Here is a 20,379-nt window from a genome sequence, read left to right as displayed (position 1 = left end):
AGCTTGAGACTGCGCATAAACAATCTCAAACAAACCAACTTTTGGTGGAACTAGCCTCAACCAGAGATGAGCTTAAAGAACTTCTAAACAAGCAATCAGCGAAGCTATATCTCGCCCTTAAGCAAAAGTTTTTTGCCCATGGCAACAAACCTACCAAATTTATGTTGGCCCTGATTAGACAGCGTAGCGAAAATCTAGGATCTCGGTCATTTTAAATGATAAGAAAGTTTTAGTCAAGGATGACATAGATATAGCAAATGCTTTTCAGGACTTCTATTCAGCGCTATACAATATTGATAGGTCTGATCCCGAAATCACCCGTAGAGAGAAAGCAGATCGTTCATCAGCATTCTTGAATAATCTTTCACTCCCATCTTTGTTACCTGAACAAGCCACTGCTCTTTGCTCCCCAATTACGCCTTCTGAAGTCTTGGCCACTTTAAAGCAAATGGCGAAAGGTAAGGCCCCAGGACCAGATGGTCTGCCTCTGCTATATTATACTTCTTTTAAAGATACGTTATTCCCACACCTACTTAACTCATTTAATAATGCTCTTTCTGGCAAGGCATTTTTACCACAAACTGTTAATGCCCATGTCACCCTGATCCCAAAACCACAGAAGGACCCTAGTCTGTGTTCAAGTTATAGACCCATCTCTTTGCTAAACCTTGACGTAAATTTTACGCCAGGGTCTTGGCTAATAGAATAAAACCTCTTCTGAAAGATCTGTTACATCCTGATCAGACTGGTTTTGTGCCTAACTGTGAAGGTAAAGATAACACCTACAAAGTTATTAACACTATAGCCTTGGCGAAAAAGACCGGGTCCCCCTTGGTGATTTTGGGTACAGATGCTGAGAAAGCATTCGACCGGGTGTCCTGGGCATTTATCAAAAAAACCTTAGCTAAATTTGGCTTCCCTGAACCCTTCATTTTAGCCATTTTCTCTATGTACGGCTCACCTAGTGCAAATATTAAAGTAAACGATATCCTCTCCCACCCGTTCCAAATCAACAATGGGACTAGACAAGGGTGCCCCCTCTCACCAATACTCTTCATCCTTACACTTGAACCACTTTTACAGTTTATTAGACAATCTGAGGAAATTAAGGGTCTGGACTGTGGAGGCTTGGAGATCAAGCAAGCAGCTTATGCGGACGACCTTCTGTTGTTGGTCTCCAACCCTCTACAGGCCTTTCCTGCCATCATCAAGGTATTCGCCGAGTTTGGTTTCATTGCCAACTTCAAAATAAATCTGCCAAAGTCAGTAGCAATGAACATAAACCTCCCATCCAACTTTTTAATTAAGCTTAAGGAAAACTCTCCATTCGAATGGACGCAATCATATATAAAGTTCCTAGGTATAAATATTACATCAGACTTATCTAAACTATATGAGGCTAACTTCCCCTCTCTACTAAAAGCCATACCTGAGACCTTGAATTCGTGGTCCCCTTCCTTCATCTCTTGGTTAGGTAGGCGTAAAATTTTTAACTCCCTGATAGTTCCTAAGATCACATACTTACTTCAAGTTCTACCTATAAAATTGCCTGGTAGCTTCTTCAACTCCTTCAGGAAGATCTGTTCGGCTTACGTCTGGGATAATAAAAAACCTAGAATCGCTAACAAGATCCTATTGCTCCCCTTTCCAAAAGGAGGAATCGGCTTCCCCTCCATCACAAGATACCATAGGGCGGTCCACATTAATAGAATCATTGACCTTTTGAGACAACCTACGCATAAACTTTGGATTCCTCTGGAAGAAAAGCTGATCGGATGCCCGATCAGACCTTTGCTACTGTCAGAGACGGTGAAGGCCTTTCCCCTGAAAAAAGATAACCTATTCATCTCAACCACTCTGTCTATTTGGAATATCCCAGAAGTTAGGAATATTTGTATGTCCTCCCCTTCCCCCCTCATGAATATTAAAGACTGTCTTGGCCTTAACACTGAGAGTTTTAAAATTTTACCTTCACAATTACGCAACTCCACTCTTCCAATAGATGAACTATTAGATAGTGATGGTACACTTCTAAGTGCTAAAGATATAATTACCAAGTTCCAATTAGTCAATCTAAGCCTGATGCAATATTCGAGTTTGAAAAACATTGTAAGCCCCATTTGTAAGAAACTAGGAGGAAACACAACTCTATCCTGGTTTGAGAAGCTGGTCACGCAAACCTTATACCCTACTAAGATTATCTCCACTGTCTCTAAGAATCTATTGCAAATAGAAATCCCCCCCCTCCTTATACTTTATAAAGGAATGGGAAAGGGATTTAAACTTAAAATTCACAGAAAAAGAAACGCAAACCTTGTTGTTCGCGCCTAAACTGACATCTAGGTGTGTGTCAGTGCAAGAGAACGCATACAAGATTCTCACTAGGTGGTACTTAACCCCTGTGAGATTGAGTTTGATGTATAGCAATGTCTCGGACAGATGTTGGAGATGCCAAGTGGGGAAAGGCTCCTTTCTACATATATGGTGGTCCTGTCCTCAAATTCAAAAATACTGGGAGAAAATTTTCGAATTAATTAGAGAAATTTTGGGATTAAAAACGGACTTACTCCCTACTTGCCCCAAGATTGCCCTTCTGTCCCTTTTTTCATGTCCTTTAGCTAAATATAAAAAAGCATTACTTAATGCTCTCCTGGCTGCTGCTAGATTGTTAGTTGCATCTAATTGGAAATCCACTTCATCTCCGTCAATCTCTCTCTGGAGAGGAAAGGTAGAAGCTATAGCCAGATTAGAGGAGTTATCCCACTGGGAATCACGCTCTCATCACAAGTACGAGGATATCTGGTCCCCCTGGAAAGAAAAAAAGAAGTATATCTCCACTCACCAGATCATAGAGCTAGACTCCTCCCTCTCTAGTTCTTAAATCTCTTGTGGCCATCGTTCGAACCTTCCCCTGTCTATAATCTTGATTCCTCAGTCAGATATACCATAAATTTCAAGCGTAGCATTGCAGTTGGATGCCTGATCACTCCGGTTAGCTCACAGATGGCTACCTCCTTTTCTCATGAATATTTTGCCTCCCTTTTATACATTGGTGGTCGGTGTACGTCAGCTCTACTTTATACTCCCCCCCCCCTCCTTTTCCCCACTATTCACGGTTTACGTTAATGTTTACTCTTTCTTTCCCTCTTACCTGGTATTCCTTTGCAGCATCTATTGGGTGTTATTCTCTGTGTCCCACCCTAGCCCGGCAGATGGTGCCTTTATAGCAGTGACAGTGTTAGTCTGCATGGAATCACGGCAGCAATAGTATTAACCTGCATAAAACTGTGTTCCACGCAAGTACTGTTTAAAAGAAGATATGCCCTCTTGATTTTCCCTCTCGCTGACATGGAGGTGCCGGATAGCAGGGTATGAGGGCTGGATTACTTTTGATTTTAATGTCTGTATACGTTTATATATCACCACATCAAGTTCTGTCCTGCTTCATACCGTAATAAACTTGTATCCCAGTTTTAACTGCTTCAAATTTCGTACAGACTTGCTTGTGTACCATTGTACAAATTGTCTTTATTGCAATACTGTTTTCTGAATACCATTATCTTGTCATAAAATCAATAAAAAGATTTTGAAAAAAAAAAAAAAGCAGAAGAGACTGCTGCATGACTTGGCGCTCAGAATGCTTGATTAATTTGCAAGGGGGTGAGGTGAAAGATTGATGGACATCGGCTGCAGGTGCCAACTCTGATCTTTCAGCAGGAGACTTGGTGAGATACAATGTAAAGGAACTGTAGGCACTTTCAAAACCCAATCTACTATCGCCTGTACTTGTTCTGGACTCACCATTCATAGAGCCGCATTAGGCCTGACCAAATACCTCTGCAGGTTCTGTCGCCTACTCGCACCTGAAGAAGGTGTTTTACCTGTGCGTGTAGCTGGCACAGATCGAACACGTCCTCTCCTTGCAACAGGAGCTCCACCAGCAGCACCATGACCAGGGCCACGTCCCTTATTTGACGCCCTCATAGTTCTCAAATTTAGGATCTTGCCCAAAATGCGTGTTTTTTTATTAGCAGAATAGAACAACATTATCTAAAGGATGTATCTCACAATGACAGATGCAGCAAAGGCTGCAAAATTTAGATTTTTGCCCTAAATAGGTGCTTTTTTAATAGCAGAATAGAACAGTCGTATCTAAAGCGTGTATCTCACAATGGAAGATTCAACAAAGGCTGCAAAATTACGATTTTTGCCCTAAATAGGTGTTTTTTTTCAATGGCAGAATAGCATAACAGTGTCAACATTATGTATCCCACAATGACAGGTGCAGACATGGCCGCAAATTAAGTATTTTTCCCAAAAAGGGTGTTTTTTTAATAACAGAATATGACAGCAGCATATAACGCTTGAATTTCACACGTACAGATGCAGCAAGGGCTGTAAAATTGAGTATCTTGCCCAAAAAAGTGTTTTTTAAAACCCTGAATGTTATAGCTGTATTTCTAGCTTAAATTGCACACTGACTAATGCGGCAGAGGCCCCAGATGGAGGGTATTGCCAAAAATTGGTGTTTTTTAAAACCCAGAAAATTATTGAAGTATTTCAAGCTTGTTTTTAACAATCACAGATGCAGCAAAAGCTGCAATATTAATTGGATTCTGTCACCTCGTTTTAGGTTATAGAGATGCGAACATGCACGGCTAGATCGCTGCTAGCATGTCCGCAATATACCTGTCCTATAGGGCAATTTAATTTTACTCTATTTAATTTTCACTCCTCTTCCATGAACTTTTGTTTGACCAAAAATCTATAGAGAACACTTCACCTTTGCAATGTAGCCTGATTGTGTAGTCTGGGATGTGGTTTTTAAAGTGCTTGCCTTGGAGCCAACGACTCCTATCATCTGAACCTGTGCCCTGACACAAAAAAAAGCAGCCAATCACAAACCTTAGTGTACACATCACTCTGTACATTACTCTACAGCTGTGATGTATCGTTCAAGGCCAGATATGACCAATGAGGCATGTGATTGGCTGCAGCAGTCATGGGACCCAGCCACTTCATGGTCCTGTTGAGACTAGAAGCATCTAGGAATGAAGTGCAGCTGGATCACGGGCAGGTGAGTCTGCTTTCTTAGGCTACATTCACACTAGCGTTTTGGCTTTCCGTTTGTGAGATCCATTCAAGGCTCTCAAAAATGGTCCAAAATGGACCAGTTTTGCCCTAATGCATTCTGAATGGAAAAGGATCCACTCGGAATGCATCAGTTTGCCTCCATTCAGTCACCATTCCGCTCTGGAGGAGGACACCAAAATGCTGCCTGCAGCGTTTTGCCCTCCGCCTGACGAAGCGGAGCCAAACGCATCCGTCCTGGCACATTTTCAACGGTGTTCAAGACAGATCCGTCATGGCTATAGAAGACATAATTCAACTGGATCCATTCATGATGGATTAATGCGGTTGTATTATTGTAACGGAAGTGTTTTTGCAGATCCATGACGGATCTGCAAAAAACACTAGTTTGAAAGTAGCATAATGTTCAGAGTCACAGGGTATTTTGCAGTTTTTTTCTCCTGATCAATGCAGTTTAAAATCTAATGAGTTTATAAAAATTATAAGTATTATAAAAATAATTTGCACACACAGGCATTTTTTTTCCATTTCTCAAGTTAAGCAGATTTTGAAAACAATTTTACCTCACGACTACATACAACATTTTATGAAAGCAAAAACAATTTTTGCTAAAAACGAAAATAATCAAAAAATGTTTATTGACCTTCACAATTCAAAGTTCACCAAGATACCTCCAAGTAATCGATAAACTGCCATATAAAAAGCAATGTACACGTTGCATTCATGTCATAACTGAGTTACTGCAGGCTACAGTCTTTGTTAAAAACATTATTTATTTTTAGGTAATTTGGGGCAATTTTTTTACAGTACCTGAAAAAGGTGAGTGAACATGTGAGCAGATACTTTGCTGTTGGTAGTTATATTCAATGTAATTTTTTTTATTTCTTATAAAGTCTTAAAGACATTTAATTTGTGTGAAATTATTAAACTAGATATCTTTCTATTTAGGTAAGCCATGATTTTCTTCGTCCGGACCTTCAGCTTCACATCAGCAATATTTCTAATGTTATTCACCAGGACTCTGTCTGACACATCACCAGCATGCTCTGTAATACAAGGGCTTCCAGGTCTCAATGGACGGGATGGAAGAGATGGCATTAATGGATTAAAAGGAGATCCAGGTAAGGAATAAAGACAAATGGAGTTTAGAGAAGGCTCAACTTTATAATTGAACATATTTGCATAGTTAACTTAAAACTAAATGTCAGATATTTCAAAACTGACAGCAACGATAAAATGAGAGATAGTAGATTGTCATTTTTATTTTTTATTTCTCTTTCTACTTTAGATTTCACTAATATGGTTTTGTCATATTTTTTTTTATAAAACAGAACAGAAAAAAAATGAAATGCATTGTTTCACATGAACATTAGTTGGTAAACTAAAATAAAAAAGCTCTAAATAAAACAAATTGAGCCTTCAATGTAAGAAATATTGAGCCTGTGATATAAAATATAAAGCTATGGTCAAACCTAGACTTTTTTTTAGCACTTTTAAGCTAAAAAACAACAACTTTTGAGCTAAAGCTGTAGTCCAGAGCAGTAAATTGACTTGTATGCAATCATATGCACTGCAGCTGTTATTCAACAGTAAAAATCTATGAAAAGTGGTACAAAAAGTGTAGCTCCAGCTTTACATTCTCTAGCAAATATTGTTACGCAAATTGTGGAATAAATAGTTTTTAATGAAAAAATTAATCTTTCAGATACTTGATTAACAACAAAATGATGCCTCTGCAGTATTCAATATTTATTTTTTTAATACTCTTTTTATTAACAAACAGTAACTCAGCATATTACAGAAATTTGTCACATATAAAATAGAGACATCCAGCTGTACAAATAGAAGCAAGAAATATATGTAACAAACAAACAAACTGCTGTTGGAAAAGAAAGTCACCAATGTGAAACTAACACAAAGGGAAAGAGAAGCAGAGATGTTTGTGTCCCTTCATAATAAAGGAATAAGTAAGCAAGCGGCAGTGATAAGCATGGCAGGTAGGTTATTGCCAGCTGGGGTAAAGCAGGGTCTAAGGCACCACAAAAGGAAAAGTTGCGGGTCTAGTGTGATGGCCGTTGAACATACATGATTAATAACCCTCTCAACTGCTGATCAAAATGGTCGTACAAGCGTACCAGAGATGCAACAACAAATATTTTCCAGTGTTACACTGCCAGCACGAGTCTAGGATCTCTGCATTGATCATGTGGAGGAACACTGGTGTCTCATACCATCGAGTTAACAGTTTATACACGTTCTCTTGTATTTTAATACACCTATTAAAACCATGTGAGTAAGTAAGAATAAATGTTTTTCAGGTTCAGTTAGATTGACTCCAAGTTCCAACTCCCATTTACCCAAGAAATATAAGTTTGGGGCTGTCATGGACAATAGAGACTGGTAACAAAGAGATAGAAGTTGTTAAGGGGTGGACGGAAGAGAAATGTACTGTTTGAGCCAAGATTGCATTGTAGTACGGTTATATGGAACAGTCACCTTTCTGAAATCCCTGAGAAAATCAAGGAGATGGAGGAATGTAGCTGAGGATACTCGTGGAAGGGAAAGGGATTTCTCTCATTCTGGAATTCCAGTATCTGAGATGACCTCTTTCATGGGAACTTCTGACAACAGCACCCACACCAGAAGTCTCTACAAATAAGCTTGTAAAAATCTCATAGTTATATTAGGGTGCGGAAAGCAAAGAACCTTATGTAGCAAAGACCACACTGCTAAGGTGCCCTTCATAATGGGAGTGGCAGTTGAGAAAGGGCACAATCCTCATAGAACAAGCCTTTCTTGACGGGACTGGAGTTCTAGGGTGGAGCAAAGAGTCGGAGAGGTGTGATAGACAAGAGACAGTCCTCTGCCCACCTGCATGGCTTTATAGTATAAATGCAAATTAGGGAGTGCAAAACCTCCAAATCTCTTTTCACTAGTAAGGATGGTATAAGCGATTCTGGGTAATCCAGTACCCCAGAAGAATGTGCAGCAGAGCCAGCGGACTTGAATGAGGAAAAAAAATGGGGAGCCAAATAGGGACTGTACAGGAATAAATACAGGAATCTGGGGACTACATAGGTCTTAAGAAAATTATTTTGTCCTATCCAGGAAATAAAAGAAATTGACAGCTTGTAGAAGGGGGGAATAACTAAGAGCATAAAGTTCCCCTAGGTCCTCGGAGATCTACGTTCCTAAATAGTGTGTCTTCAGTGTGCAGGAAAAGGGGGTGGAGTGTTTCAGGGAGCTGACAACGAAAGAGGAACAGGATATATTTATTTATTTGACTTATTGTACTTAATTTTAAAATTGGAAATTAAACTCTTGAAATATTCTATATTTATATTTCAGAAATTATTTCTTCCAGAATGGTAGTACTGATGAGTAGTGTTGAGCGAATCAAAGTTGGTATAGTGGAATTCGATCTGAATTTCAGGAAATATTTGATTCGTCACGAATCCAAATTTCACGGTGATTCGTAGAAACAAATCAGATTTTTTTCTAAAATGGCTGCTGCACATGTAACAATGTGAAAGTAAGAAGCCCGGGAAGGAGGGACCCATACACCCATAATGTTGTGCAGTCAGTCAATCATCAGATAGCCAGCCCCCATGATGTCACGACTAGAGATGAGCGAATCGAATCAGACGAAGTGGAATTCGATCCGAATTTCATAAAAAAATTGATTTGCAACGAATGCAAATTTCCTCACGCTTTGTGGCAACAAATTGTACGCAATTTTTCCTAAAATAGCGGCTACAATGGCGTCTACACGTGTGAGGACATGGGGCAAGGAACTCTGGGAAGGCGGGCTGACCCATTATGCAATGCATGCAGCCAATGAGCAGCCAGCCAGCCCTGTGATGTCACAGCCCTATAAATACGGTGGCCATCTTAGAGTCAGACATTTTCAAGCAATCTGAGTGCAGGGACAGATGTGAGAAGGTGCTAGGGACATCAATTGGAAAAACCTCATTATGAAAAAAAATATGAAAAAATTATTTATAAGTGCAGGGGAAGGATAGGGAGGAATCATTTCACAGCATCTTAGTGCAGGGAGAGAGACGTCAGAAAGCACTAGGAACAGTGCCAGAAAAGCGATTTACAAGTGCAGGGAAATGATAGGAAGGAATCATTTCACAGCATCTTAGTGCAGGGAGAGACGTCAGAAGGCGCTAGAGACAGTGCTAGAAAAGCGATTTACAAGTGCAGGGAAAGATTATTTGGGGATTCCAATAGCCATTATACAGCTCTCTAATTCCAACAATTTGTTCTTGGGGTGCATGTGCTATGTTGAAAAGTCTTTAGTGGCTTATATCTTTTCAAACAAGAAAAATATATACGCAGTTCACTTCTTCAGTTATATGTGTTGAAAGCATACATAAAGAAAAAAAATACACACTTCACTGGTGTACTTATTTGTGGTAAAAGCGTATAGTGGCCTATTTTATTATAGAAAGAATAAAATATACACACTTCACTGGTGCACTTATTTGTGGTAAAAGCGTATAGTGGCCTATTTTATTATAGAAAGAATAAAATATACACACTTCACTGGTGCACTTATTTGTGGCAAAAGCGTTTAGTGTCCTATTTCGGTACAGAAATAAAAATATATACGCACTTCACTGGTGCATTTATTTCTGCTGAAAGCATTTACTGGTCTATTTCAGTACAAAAAGAAAAATATATTCTCAGGTCACGTCAGCGGTTATATGTGTTGAAAGCATGGCTTTCAGTGGGAGGTCGGGAGCAGTGGGAGGTCGGGAGCCAAACATGCCCGGGGTAGACCACCAAACCACCTGCTTCGTAGCAGGCTATCTACCCGGGAAGTAGTGGTGCAGGGGTTCACAGAAGTAGCGGCTGTCGCAGTCAGTCAGTACGGCGGTTATAAGTGTTATTTTGTATTTTAGTAGAAAAATAAAAATATATTCTCAGTTCACTTGTGCAGTTAGATGTGTTCAAAATGTTTAGCCCCCTATTTCAGTACAAAAAGAAAAATATATACGCACTTCACTGTTGCAGTTTTTTGTGGCAAAAGAGTTTAGTGACCTATTTCAGTACAGAAAGAAAAATATATACGCACTTCACTGGTGCATTTATTTCTGGAAAAAGAGTTTAGTGGCCTATTTCAGTACAAAAATAAAAAATATATACACATTTCACTTCTGCAGTTATATGTGGTGAAAGCGTTGTGTCCTATTTCAGTATTTCAGTACAAAAGGAAAAAAATATACGTACTTCACTGATGCATTTATTTCTGCTAAAAGAGTTTACTGGCCTATTTCAGTACAAAAGAAAAATATATACGCATTTCCATCCTGCAGATATTATTATTTCTGTACAAAAACAAAATATATTTAGCGTTCACTGTTGCAGTTATATGTGGCAAAAATGTTTGTGATGTATTTTGGTCGTAAAACAAAATATATTAAGCGTTCAGAGCTGCAGTTATATGTGGTAAAATCTTTATTGCTGTATTTCGGTTGAAATTTTTTTTATTCAGCGTTCAGCACTGCAGTTATATGCGGTAAAATCTTTATTGAAGTATTTTGGTCGAAAAACTAAATTTATTCAGCGGTCAGCGCTGCGGTTATATGTGGTAAAATCTTTATTGAAGTTTTTCAATTGAAAAACAAAATTTATTCAGCAATCAGCGCTGCGGTTATATTCGGTAAAATCTTTAGTGACGTATCTTGGTGAACTTTGCGACTCTTCCAGGCTCAAAGCTATCTGGACGCTTTGTCTTCTCATTGTCTGTAGCTACTAGAGGCCTGTTCATGGCAGGCAGGTTGCCCCAGAAGTATCTGGGTCGATGAGCAGCAGATACCGCACTTGCATCAATCTTGACAGGATTCGTCTCCAGGTGGAGAGAAATTGTTTTTTGGAATGCTTTCTCCATTGTACCACGTCGTCGAATAAACTGAAGACTGGCAGATTCTCTCCTATCTTAGACTCCATTCAGATGTCCATAGTGCATTGTGGATACACAATGCACCCGGCTGGCACCCCCATAGAAATGCCTATTTTTGTCTGGACAAGAATGGGACATGCTCTATTTTCTTGCGGACCAGAAGAATTTTTGGGCAATATACAACATCTGGTGAATTTGCAGGATTAGTCAGTGTGCAATTTAAGTTAGAAATACAGCCATAATTTGCTGGGTTTTTAAAAAACACCCTTTTTGTGCAAAATACACAGTTTTACAGCCCTAGCTGCATCTGCACGTGTGACATTCAATCGTTATATACAGCTTTTATATTCGGTTATAAAAAAACCAACCTTTTTTTTGCCAAATACTTAATATTGCAACCCTTGCTGCATCTTTGATTATTAAAAACTAAATTTTCAAAAATGTAAATAATTTTCTGTCTTTTAAAAACCACCAATTGTTGGTAATATCCAACATCTGGTGCCTTTGCATAATTATTTAGTGTGCAATTTAAACTAGAAATACAGCCATAATTTGGGGTTTTTAAAAACAACCTTTTTTGGCAAAATACACAATTTTACAGCCCTTGCAGCATCAGCATGTGTGAAATTTAAGAATTATATACTGATGTCATATTCAGTTATTAAACAAACACCTGTTTTAGGCAAAAAAGTTAATTTTGCAGCCTTTGCTGCATATGTCATTGTGAGATACACATTTTAGATACTGTGGTTATATTCAGTTATTTGAAAAACTGCCATTTTATGCCCAAAATGTAATTTCCGGTCTTGTCTGGATCAGGAAATGTGAGATTATTTTCAAACATATCTTTCTCGAACAATAATCGCTTGAGATTCAGAAAGCAAAATATCAATAAAGGATCTCGCAGGATCCACATTGTCAGTGGCAATCAATGTATACAATTGAAGAAAGTATGCATACAAAACAAGAAAATTACAGAGAATAGTTTCAATAAAGCGGCATTATACATATCATGCAGCTAATTAGAAACCTATCGCCCTACCACTAAGGGATGCCAATAAATCGAGTGAAGTCAGCTCGCAGATAACATTTGTGAAATATAAACCAACCAATTAGGGCCCAGGAAAAGTGAGTGAAAAAGACCCATAAATGGAAAACATTATGTATGTGTCCCCAAGGTTTTCAATACGCAAGTTAGGAAAAGGCAAGTGTAAGAGGGAGTTATGTAAGCGTGCTGCAGTTCCATTAATCCCTGGGTCTCAACCCATCTTCTATATTACTGAGTTCTCCCACTAGTCTCGAAAAATTTGCAGAATGAACAAATTCTACTAAAGAATTCCATCTGCCATAGAACAAGCTCTCCACACTATGCGAGTGTGCTGTAAGTTCTTCCATTCTTAAAAAATATCTGAGTTTGGACGCCCATGCACAGAGAGAGGGAGCATCCACCTTTTTCCACTGTTGTGGAATTACCATGCGTGCTTCTAGAAGAAAGAACCGTAGTGGGTTCTTCTTTAGACTAGCTATCGAGCCTGGGATTAGCGATAGAAGAGCAATTTTAGCGGAGTTGGGAACGGTTTTGGCTGTGAATTTGCTGCAGATGAGGAACACCTGGTCCCAAATTTTATTATTATTGGACATGCCCACCAGATGTGTAAAATTGAACCTACCTCCGAATTGCATCTCCAGCATAGGTTAAAGACATTCGGGAACATTTTGTTGAGAGTCGAGGGGCAGTAATACCACCTGGCTAGGATCTTAAAGTTCTTTTCCTTCGCGTGGGCAGCTATAGACAATCCATGAGAGAGTGTACATACCTTAAGGACATCCTCCGATGAAAAGGTACACTGGAGATCAGACTCCCATTTTTTAAAGAACGGGGCTATTTCAGAATTGCTACAGTCCATTAGAAGCCCATACAATTGTGATATGAGCTTGTAATGAACATCAGGCTTCACATAGATGCTGTCAAAAGCTGTTAAGTCAGGACATGACCTTCGGTCGAATAAACTGTGTATGAAAGATCTTATCTGGACATATGCAAGCCACATGGAACCATTCCGTCTATCTTCAGGTACAAGGGAATCATAATTTTGTAAGTGTTTTTGTGCCATAGCATCCCGAACCCTGGGACATTGGGATTTGTGCCAAATCAAAAGATTAGATGCCTTTTCCCCTATCAGAGAATCAGGGTTACTCATGATTGGGGTCATAGGACCTTTTTTTTGCGAAATCTGAAATTTAAAGGTCCAATAATCCTAACAGGCCAAGGCGTGTCTCGTCAAGAAAGGCCAACCAACCTGGGCTGGGCGGTTGTTAACCCATGGTGCCACTGATAAGTTTATTGGGGAAAGCTCCCTCTCCATCTTAATACAAAGTTTCGGTGAGTTCCTATCTGACCAATTTATGATTCTCATCAGTAATGCTGATGCATAATATACCTTAAGATCTGGTAGACCCAACCCTCCTTTATGTTTAGTCAAAACTGAAGAGCTAATCCTAACTCTACTAGAATTCCAAATGAATCGAGTAATGGCCCTCTGAAGAACCATAAAATACCCCCTGGGTACACTTATTGGGACAGTTTGAAAAAGATACCGAAATCTCGGAAGAATGTCCATCTTAACGACTCCAAGTCTTCCGAACCATGAGATGTGCTTCACATAGTATTTCTGTAAGTCTTCCAAAACCTTCTTCTGTAGGGGTAGGTAATTAATAGGGTAGAGTAGATGGAGCTGCCTTCGGATTTGTTATACTGACGTTCTGCCATTGAAAGGGAAAGTTGCCTTGAGTTTGGGAAGCTACATCTGACGGGAGTGAAATATTGAGCATCTCACTTTAAGTGGGATTCATTTTAAAGTTACTAAGTAGGCCAAACCTTTGGAATTCCTGTAGAATAGATGGAACAGCAACGTGAGGATTTGAAATATACATGAGGAGGTCGTCAGCATAGAAGGCCAATTTATCATGCGCGTTTCCCAATCGTATGCCTTTAATATCCGTGTTAGCTCGTAAGGCATTAGCTAAATGTTCCATGGCTATCACATACAATAAGGGAGAGAGCGGACATCCTTGCCGAGTCCCATTTTTTATGTCAAAAGAAGAGGCCAATATGCCATTGGTTCTCACTCTGGCAGTGGGATTCGTGTATAAAGCACAAATTTTCCCTATTACCGTGGGGCCTAAACCAATCTGTTTCAGCACCGCAATCATAAATCAACAATTAACTCTCTACGCTTTTTCTGCGTCGACTGAGAAGAGACAGAGAGGATCCCTCATGCCTTTTGCTCTAGAGATGAGGTTAATCGTGCGGATAGTGTTATCCCTAGCTTCTCTACCGGGTATAAACCCTACTTGATCTCCATAGATAACACTAGGAAGTATTCTATTAAGGTGATTCGCTATGAGTTTGGAATATACTTTGATGTCACAATTGATCAGGGATATGGGACGACAATTAGTGCAAACTTTTGGGTCTTTATTAGGCTTCAGGATTACGACTATGTGAGCTTAAAGGGACTGTTTAGGAAAGGGACACGTAGGAGAAATGCTATTGAATACTCTTAAGAGAAAACGTGATAACAGCTCTTTAAAGTCCTTAAAAAAGGGTGCAGTGAAACCGTCTGGGCCTGGACTTTTCCCCCCTTTTAGTGATTTCAGAACTTCTCCTATCTCATATTCTGTAAAATCTCCCTCAATTTCTGTTCCCTTTTCTATGGGTATCGTGGGAAGAGCTGTATCTTCCATATATGTATTTATTTGGTTATCAAGCGTCTCTTCATGCATGTCCGCAAATTGCCCCTGTATGTTAAATAGACCCTCGTAGTATGCTTTGAAGGTTTCCGCAATTTGTCTCGGTTGATGCACCAGCGCGCCTCTAGCATCCAATATATTTGGGATAAAGCTAGCTTGTTGTCGAGGGTGTATATAACGTGCTAGCGCCTTCCCGGGTTTATTGGAATGCGCAAAAAGATAGCTTTGAAAACGTTCAGTGTTCCTAAAAACAAAGCCTGAGAGTAACTTTTTAAGCTGATCTCTAGTTGATGCGAGTTTAGAAAAGATATGTGGATCCAGTGATTGCTTGTGTGACTGTTCAAGATTAGCTATCTGCATTAAAAGTTGCCGTATCTTTGCTCCCTTCTCCCTTTTGAGTCTGTCTCCGTGGCTTACTAGAACACCGCACAGCACACATTTTAATGCTTCACACTGTAGGGGGAAGGGCCGTGTCATCTAGTGATTGATTCTAAAAAAATTGTTTAATCGTAGATTCTAAGTCGGCTCTACATACACTATCCCTCAACAGGGTCTCATTTAACCTCCATGTCCATTCTTTGGCTATCAGGCCCGGCAGTTCTAGAGATAAGAATATTGGTGCATGATCTGACCAAAGTGGGGTGCCTATATGTGAGCAAGGAGAAAGGGACAATGAATGGTGGGAGATCAGGAATCTATATAGTCTGCTGTATGATTGGTGCGCCGGGGAAAAGTAAGTGAAATCTTTATCCTTAGTATCCTCCAAACATCTACCAGTTGTCTGGCATGTAGCAGATGTTTGGATCTAGTGATTATTGACCATGGAACCGAAGTTCTACCCGAGGAGGAGTCCAATAAGGGCTCCATGATCATATTGAAATCACCACCCAGCAGCACCAATCTCTCAGCAAAGATGTCTAACTTATTAAGAATACCTGATAGAGCTCTGCTGTGTCTGGTATTTGGCAGGTAGAGATTCCAAATGGTGTACACTCTCTCATGGATCCGCAGCTTCAGGAACAGGAACCGACCCAGAGGATCCAATTGTGACTCAAGAAAAGTATAAGGTAGTGATTTATGAAGAGCAATTGAAACTCCCTTAGATTTAGAATCCGGATTAGTACTATGAGCCCAAAAAGTATAGTGTTTTGACAGGATTTTTTGGACATGTTCTCTTTTGAAATGCTTTTCTTGCAACAGCAGAATTTGCACCCTCTCCCTGTGCGTGCCATATATATGTATAAAACCCCTGAGCGTTTCTCCGGGGTGTTAAAACCTCGGACATTTAGAGATGCCAGTTTCACATTAGGCGGGCCCGCCATTCTGAGAATCTTAAGTTATTCACTCAAATATACGCAAGACTGTTGTAGTGGGGGATAGTCAAGGGATCACTCAAACCACCCCAAGAGTACACGGCATCTTGAGGAGGTCTGGCGCTCTCTGACTATGAGGGCAGGGAGGTAGAAGTAGAGGGGAAAGAAGGAAAAAGGAAAGTGAAAGGAAGGGGTAAGTTGCAATGTCAAGTAACTGTCCCAAGTAGAGGGACCGACTCGTCCTATACCTGATAGAACGAGGGTTACAATAGGGGACGGACTTCCAGTGACGGAACAAGAAAGCCACCACAAGGCTGAGAAGCCCCTGAGAGATTTGACTAATAGGTGAACATGAAAACATTCTTATATAACCTTCATCATTTAGCGAAGCATTGCCTAGATACTAAGCTTCAGATCACAGATAAACTCTGTAAAACTAAGGAGAAATAAAGGTAAGTTAGCCTTAAACATGAAAGCAACACAATTGGAGAAAAGAAAGCATAAGTGCATTTTCAATCCCACCAAATGATCTCTTGTTTCTGAGATTGTCTCTGGAATAATATGAGAGATGATTACATATAAATCTCAGCCTCAAATTCACGTTCACGTTGCCTGCTGAGAATGCACCCTCCCTGAAGTTGCTCTTCTCAAGTGTAAAGGGGGAATATGAATCACTAATATTTATGCAAATATCAATAATTAATATTCATAAATAGGAGGAGCCATATATCGATGACCCCGCCTATTTATACCTTTATATAACACAATACAATACTTTCACTATACTTTGCCTTACGCTAATCACTAAACTAGCTGCATGCGCCTTACTAAACTAACTATCTAATAACCACACATTACACAGATAGTTACAAGTAGAACACAGTATTTATTACTACAATACACTACGCACGCAATACACTAACAATACAGCACTAAATATACAGTACTAAACTACACTACACGTTCCCAAATTCCACCCATAAACTAACTATACAGTTCACACATACAAGTATTAGCAGCCCACCCACCTAGTTCTACTTACTGTCCCTATGGGGTACGACGAGGGTTAACGATGGCACTGCAGGGGTGTATGCAGGCCACAGACACAAATACAGTAATGAACAATGGGGGTGATCAGGGCTGTACAACAATGCAGGGGTTAATACCCTGCAAGTGTACAGTGAGGGGGTGTGTGGCAGGGATTATTCAGGGGAGTAGGGGTTTGGATCTACCAGGGGTGTAGGGGTTGTGGGTAGGTAGGGGTGAGGTCAATGCAAGGGTTAATACCCTGCAATTGTTGGTGGAATAGGGGTGTGGGGTTAGTAGTAGCGGGTCAGGGATCGTTGGTGGGATAGGGGTTAATACAGGGGGTGATACTTAAGGTTAGCTGCTCGTTCGTCCAGGGGTGGTCTCCTGGTGGGGGGCGGCACGGCTCCTCTTGAGCGCCGATCGCGCTGTCCTATCAGGGGGGTGTCTGGTAGGGGTCTCCTCTTTGGGGGGGTCCGCTCCCTTCTCCCTGAGTGCCGATTGCGCTCTCATGGGGGGGGCGGTCTCAGTCTCCCCACCGTGCAGGGCTGCCGGGCTTTATACCCTGCAGCCCGCACTCCCGGGTCGCGTGCATGAGCTGTGCGCGCGCGCCACAGTCCTAGACACGTGGGCCGGCGCAGTGATATGACGTCACCACGCCAGCCCGCACGCCCCTGCACGCACACAGCGGGGCCGCGACTTGCTGACAGGCGGGAAAAGTCTTTGATCTCCCTCCTGCAGCACCTCGCATAGCAATCGCGTTGCCGGAATGTGCATAATAGAAGGAGGGGAGGTTTCTCCCTCCCCTCTATCAAGCATAATTATCTCCATTACATTAGCGCTGGAGATAATTACAACAAAGGACTCAGATTCTGTTGAATCTGAGTTCTTTGTAGTTCTCAGGATGACTGGACCTTAGTCCGGTCATTCTGATGCAATTAACCAGATTGCATCAGTGTGGATGCTTGGGGCACATTCACACTGATGCACCTGGTTTCAGGTATAGGGGGGGGGAATATTGTATAATATACATGGGTATGGATGCTTGGGGCACATCCATACACATGTATACACTGATATTGAGGTATTATAAGGGACCTATACACTATATATATATGTATATATATATATATATATATATATATATATATATATTATAAGGGGGATTTTTAGGGGGCACAGCTTCCAGGGACCACATATTTTCCACAGGGGCCTCCATTAGCCCCTGTGGGCCACTAAGGGCAGATGTGCCCAGCATCATCCTATAAAGTTACCATTAATGCATGCATATATATCATATATGCATGCACGTGTTTGAATGCATATATGTATATATATGCATGTGTCTCAACCCTTCCTCAACATCAAGTAACCGCCTGTGGAGCGAGATGGTAGAGCTGGAATGACCTGCCAGTCAGGTAGATGGATTGGTGGCAGATTCAATGCAGACAGGAACATGTCAAGGTCGTCAGGATCCCACAGTTCCACTCAGTGACCATTCTTACGGACTACCAGTTGAAATGGAAACCCCCAAGAATACGGGATGTCCTTTGACCTCAAGAGGTCTAGTCAGGGTTTAAGTGCCCTCCATTGGGCTAAGGTGTTCCTGGATAAGTCCTGAAGTATCGTCAGAGTGGCCCCGTCAAAATCAATTGTAGAAAAGTTGCGCGCCTTTTTCATTATAGCCTCCTTTATCGTATAATAGTGGAGACAACAGATCACATCTCTGGGCCTAGAGGGGTCTGAGCTGATGGGGGTTAAAGCTATGTGTGCTCTGTCCATTTCCAACCGGTCTGTGACAGGTTCCCCCAGAATGGTACTGAAGAGTCCCTGTAATGTAGATATCAAGTCCTCCGTCTTGGTGGCCTCAGGAAGTACTCTAATCCTTATGTTGTTCCGTCTTTTACGGTTTTCAATGTCATCATGGAGACGGTAAAGGTGACCAATGTGACGGTCTCTTACTTCCCCTTGATTCATAAGCTCATCCACCTGAGCAGCTGTGTGATCATGCAGGGACGCCACTTCCTCCAACTTCTCTTCAATAGCTTTTACATTGGATTTGATTGTGGACAACTCTTGCTTATATGAGTTTTCTAGTCGCTCCACATACTTTTCCATATCTTGCTTATTGGGCAGGAGTTTAATATATTCTCTTACGTCCCAGCTTTCTCCTGAGTTCCCTCCTTCTGCCATTTCTACGGTACCTGGTGATTGTGCTGCAGCGTAGCAGTGCTGAGGAGACAGAGCTGCGTCCCAAGATGGCGACTGCCTCGTGGTGCTGCCTTGCAGGTGATCTTGCTTGGACCGGAGCGAGTCAGGTGAGCGTTTTGCCTCAATGCGTCTCTGGGTCTGATGTCGAGACCCCTGAGTGTTCGGCAGTACCTCTGCTTCCGAGGAGTTGCTCCGGTGCACTGGTGTGAGGGGAGCCGCTTTCGGCTTGCGGCCTGTTTTGTCACCAGCCGTCCCCGCCGCAAAGTACTTGGGTAGCCCGCTCCTTTTTCCGGGGGATCTTGATGAGGGATCACCCGCTAGTGACCCTTTACGTGTACACACCATAAGAGCTGCTTCGGGTGCATTAGAAGGAAAATAGCTCCTGGTTTCTCAGACCTGTGGCGGGAGCTCCACACCCGTGCGTCCTCGTGCGGCCTCGCCATAGTCAGGCCACTCCCACGAGATACACCCTTTAGATACTGTGGTTATATTCTTCTATTAAAAAAACACCCTTTTTGGGCAAAATACACAATTTTACCGCCCTTGCTGCATCCGAACGTGTGAAATTGAAGGGTTACATACTGCTGTCATATTCCGTTATTAAACAAAAAACAGTTTTGGGCAAAAAAAGTTAATTTTGCAGCCTTTGCTGCATATGTCATTGTGAGATACAAACTTTAGATACTGTGATTATATTCAGTTATTTGAAAAACAGACATTTTTGGCCCCAAAAAATTATTGCGGCCTAGTCTGCATCTGTATGTGTGAGATACACCCTTAGATAATAATTTGAAAAACAGCCATTTTGGTCAAAAAAAATATAATTGCAGCCTAGTCTGGATCAGGGTATGCGAGATAAACTCTTTAGATACTGTGGTTATATTCAGTTATTTGAAAAACACCCATTTTGGGCAAAAACCTTCAATTGCGGCCTAGTCTGGATCTGTACCTGTGAGATACACGCTTTAGATACGGTAGTTCTATTCTGATATTAATTAAACACCCATTTAGGGCAAGATCCTAAATTTAAGAAATATGAGGAGAGCGTCAAATAAGGGACGTGGCCCAGAACAT

General features: G+C 41.0%; 1 protein-coding gene across 1 annotated transcript in view; it reads left to right on the top strand.

Moving 5' to 3' along the window:
- The first annotated feature begins 5,806 nt into the window (after positions 1 to 5,806).
- Positions 5,807 to 20,379, top strand: part of LOC122942326 (collectin-46-like) — a 217,797-nt gene continuing 203,224 nt past the window's right edge. Inside the window, exons 1-2 of the mRNA XM_044299885.1 lie at positions 5,807 to 5,910; positions 6,040 to 6,212. Of these exons, the coding sequence (XP_044155820.1) occupies positions 6,047 to 6,212 (166 nt within the window). The 5' untranslated portion in view covers positions 5,807 to 5,910; positions 6,040 to 6,046. The remainder of the gene's footprint in view (positions 5,911 to 6,039; positions 6,213 to 20,379) is intronic.

The sequence above is a fragment of the Bufo gargarizans genome, chromosome 6 (genome assembly GCF_014858855.1).
Source record: "Bufo gargarizans isolate SCDJY-AF-19 chromosome 6, ASM1485885v1, whole genome shotgun sequence".
Taxonomy (NCBI): Eukaryota; Metazoa; Chordata; class Amphibia; order Anura; family Bufonidae; genus Bufo; species Bufo gargarizans.
Note: the sequence above shows the minus strand (reverse complement) of the source record. Positions and strands in the feature narration are given on the sequence as shown.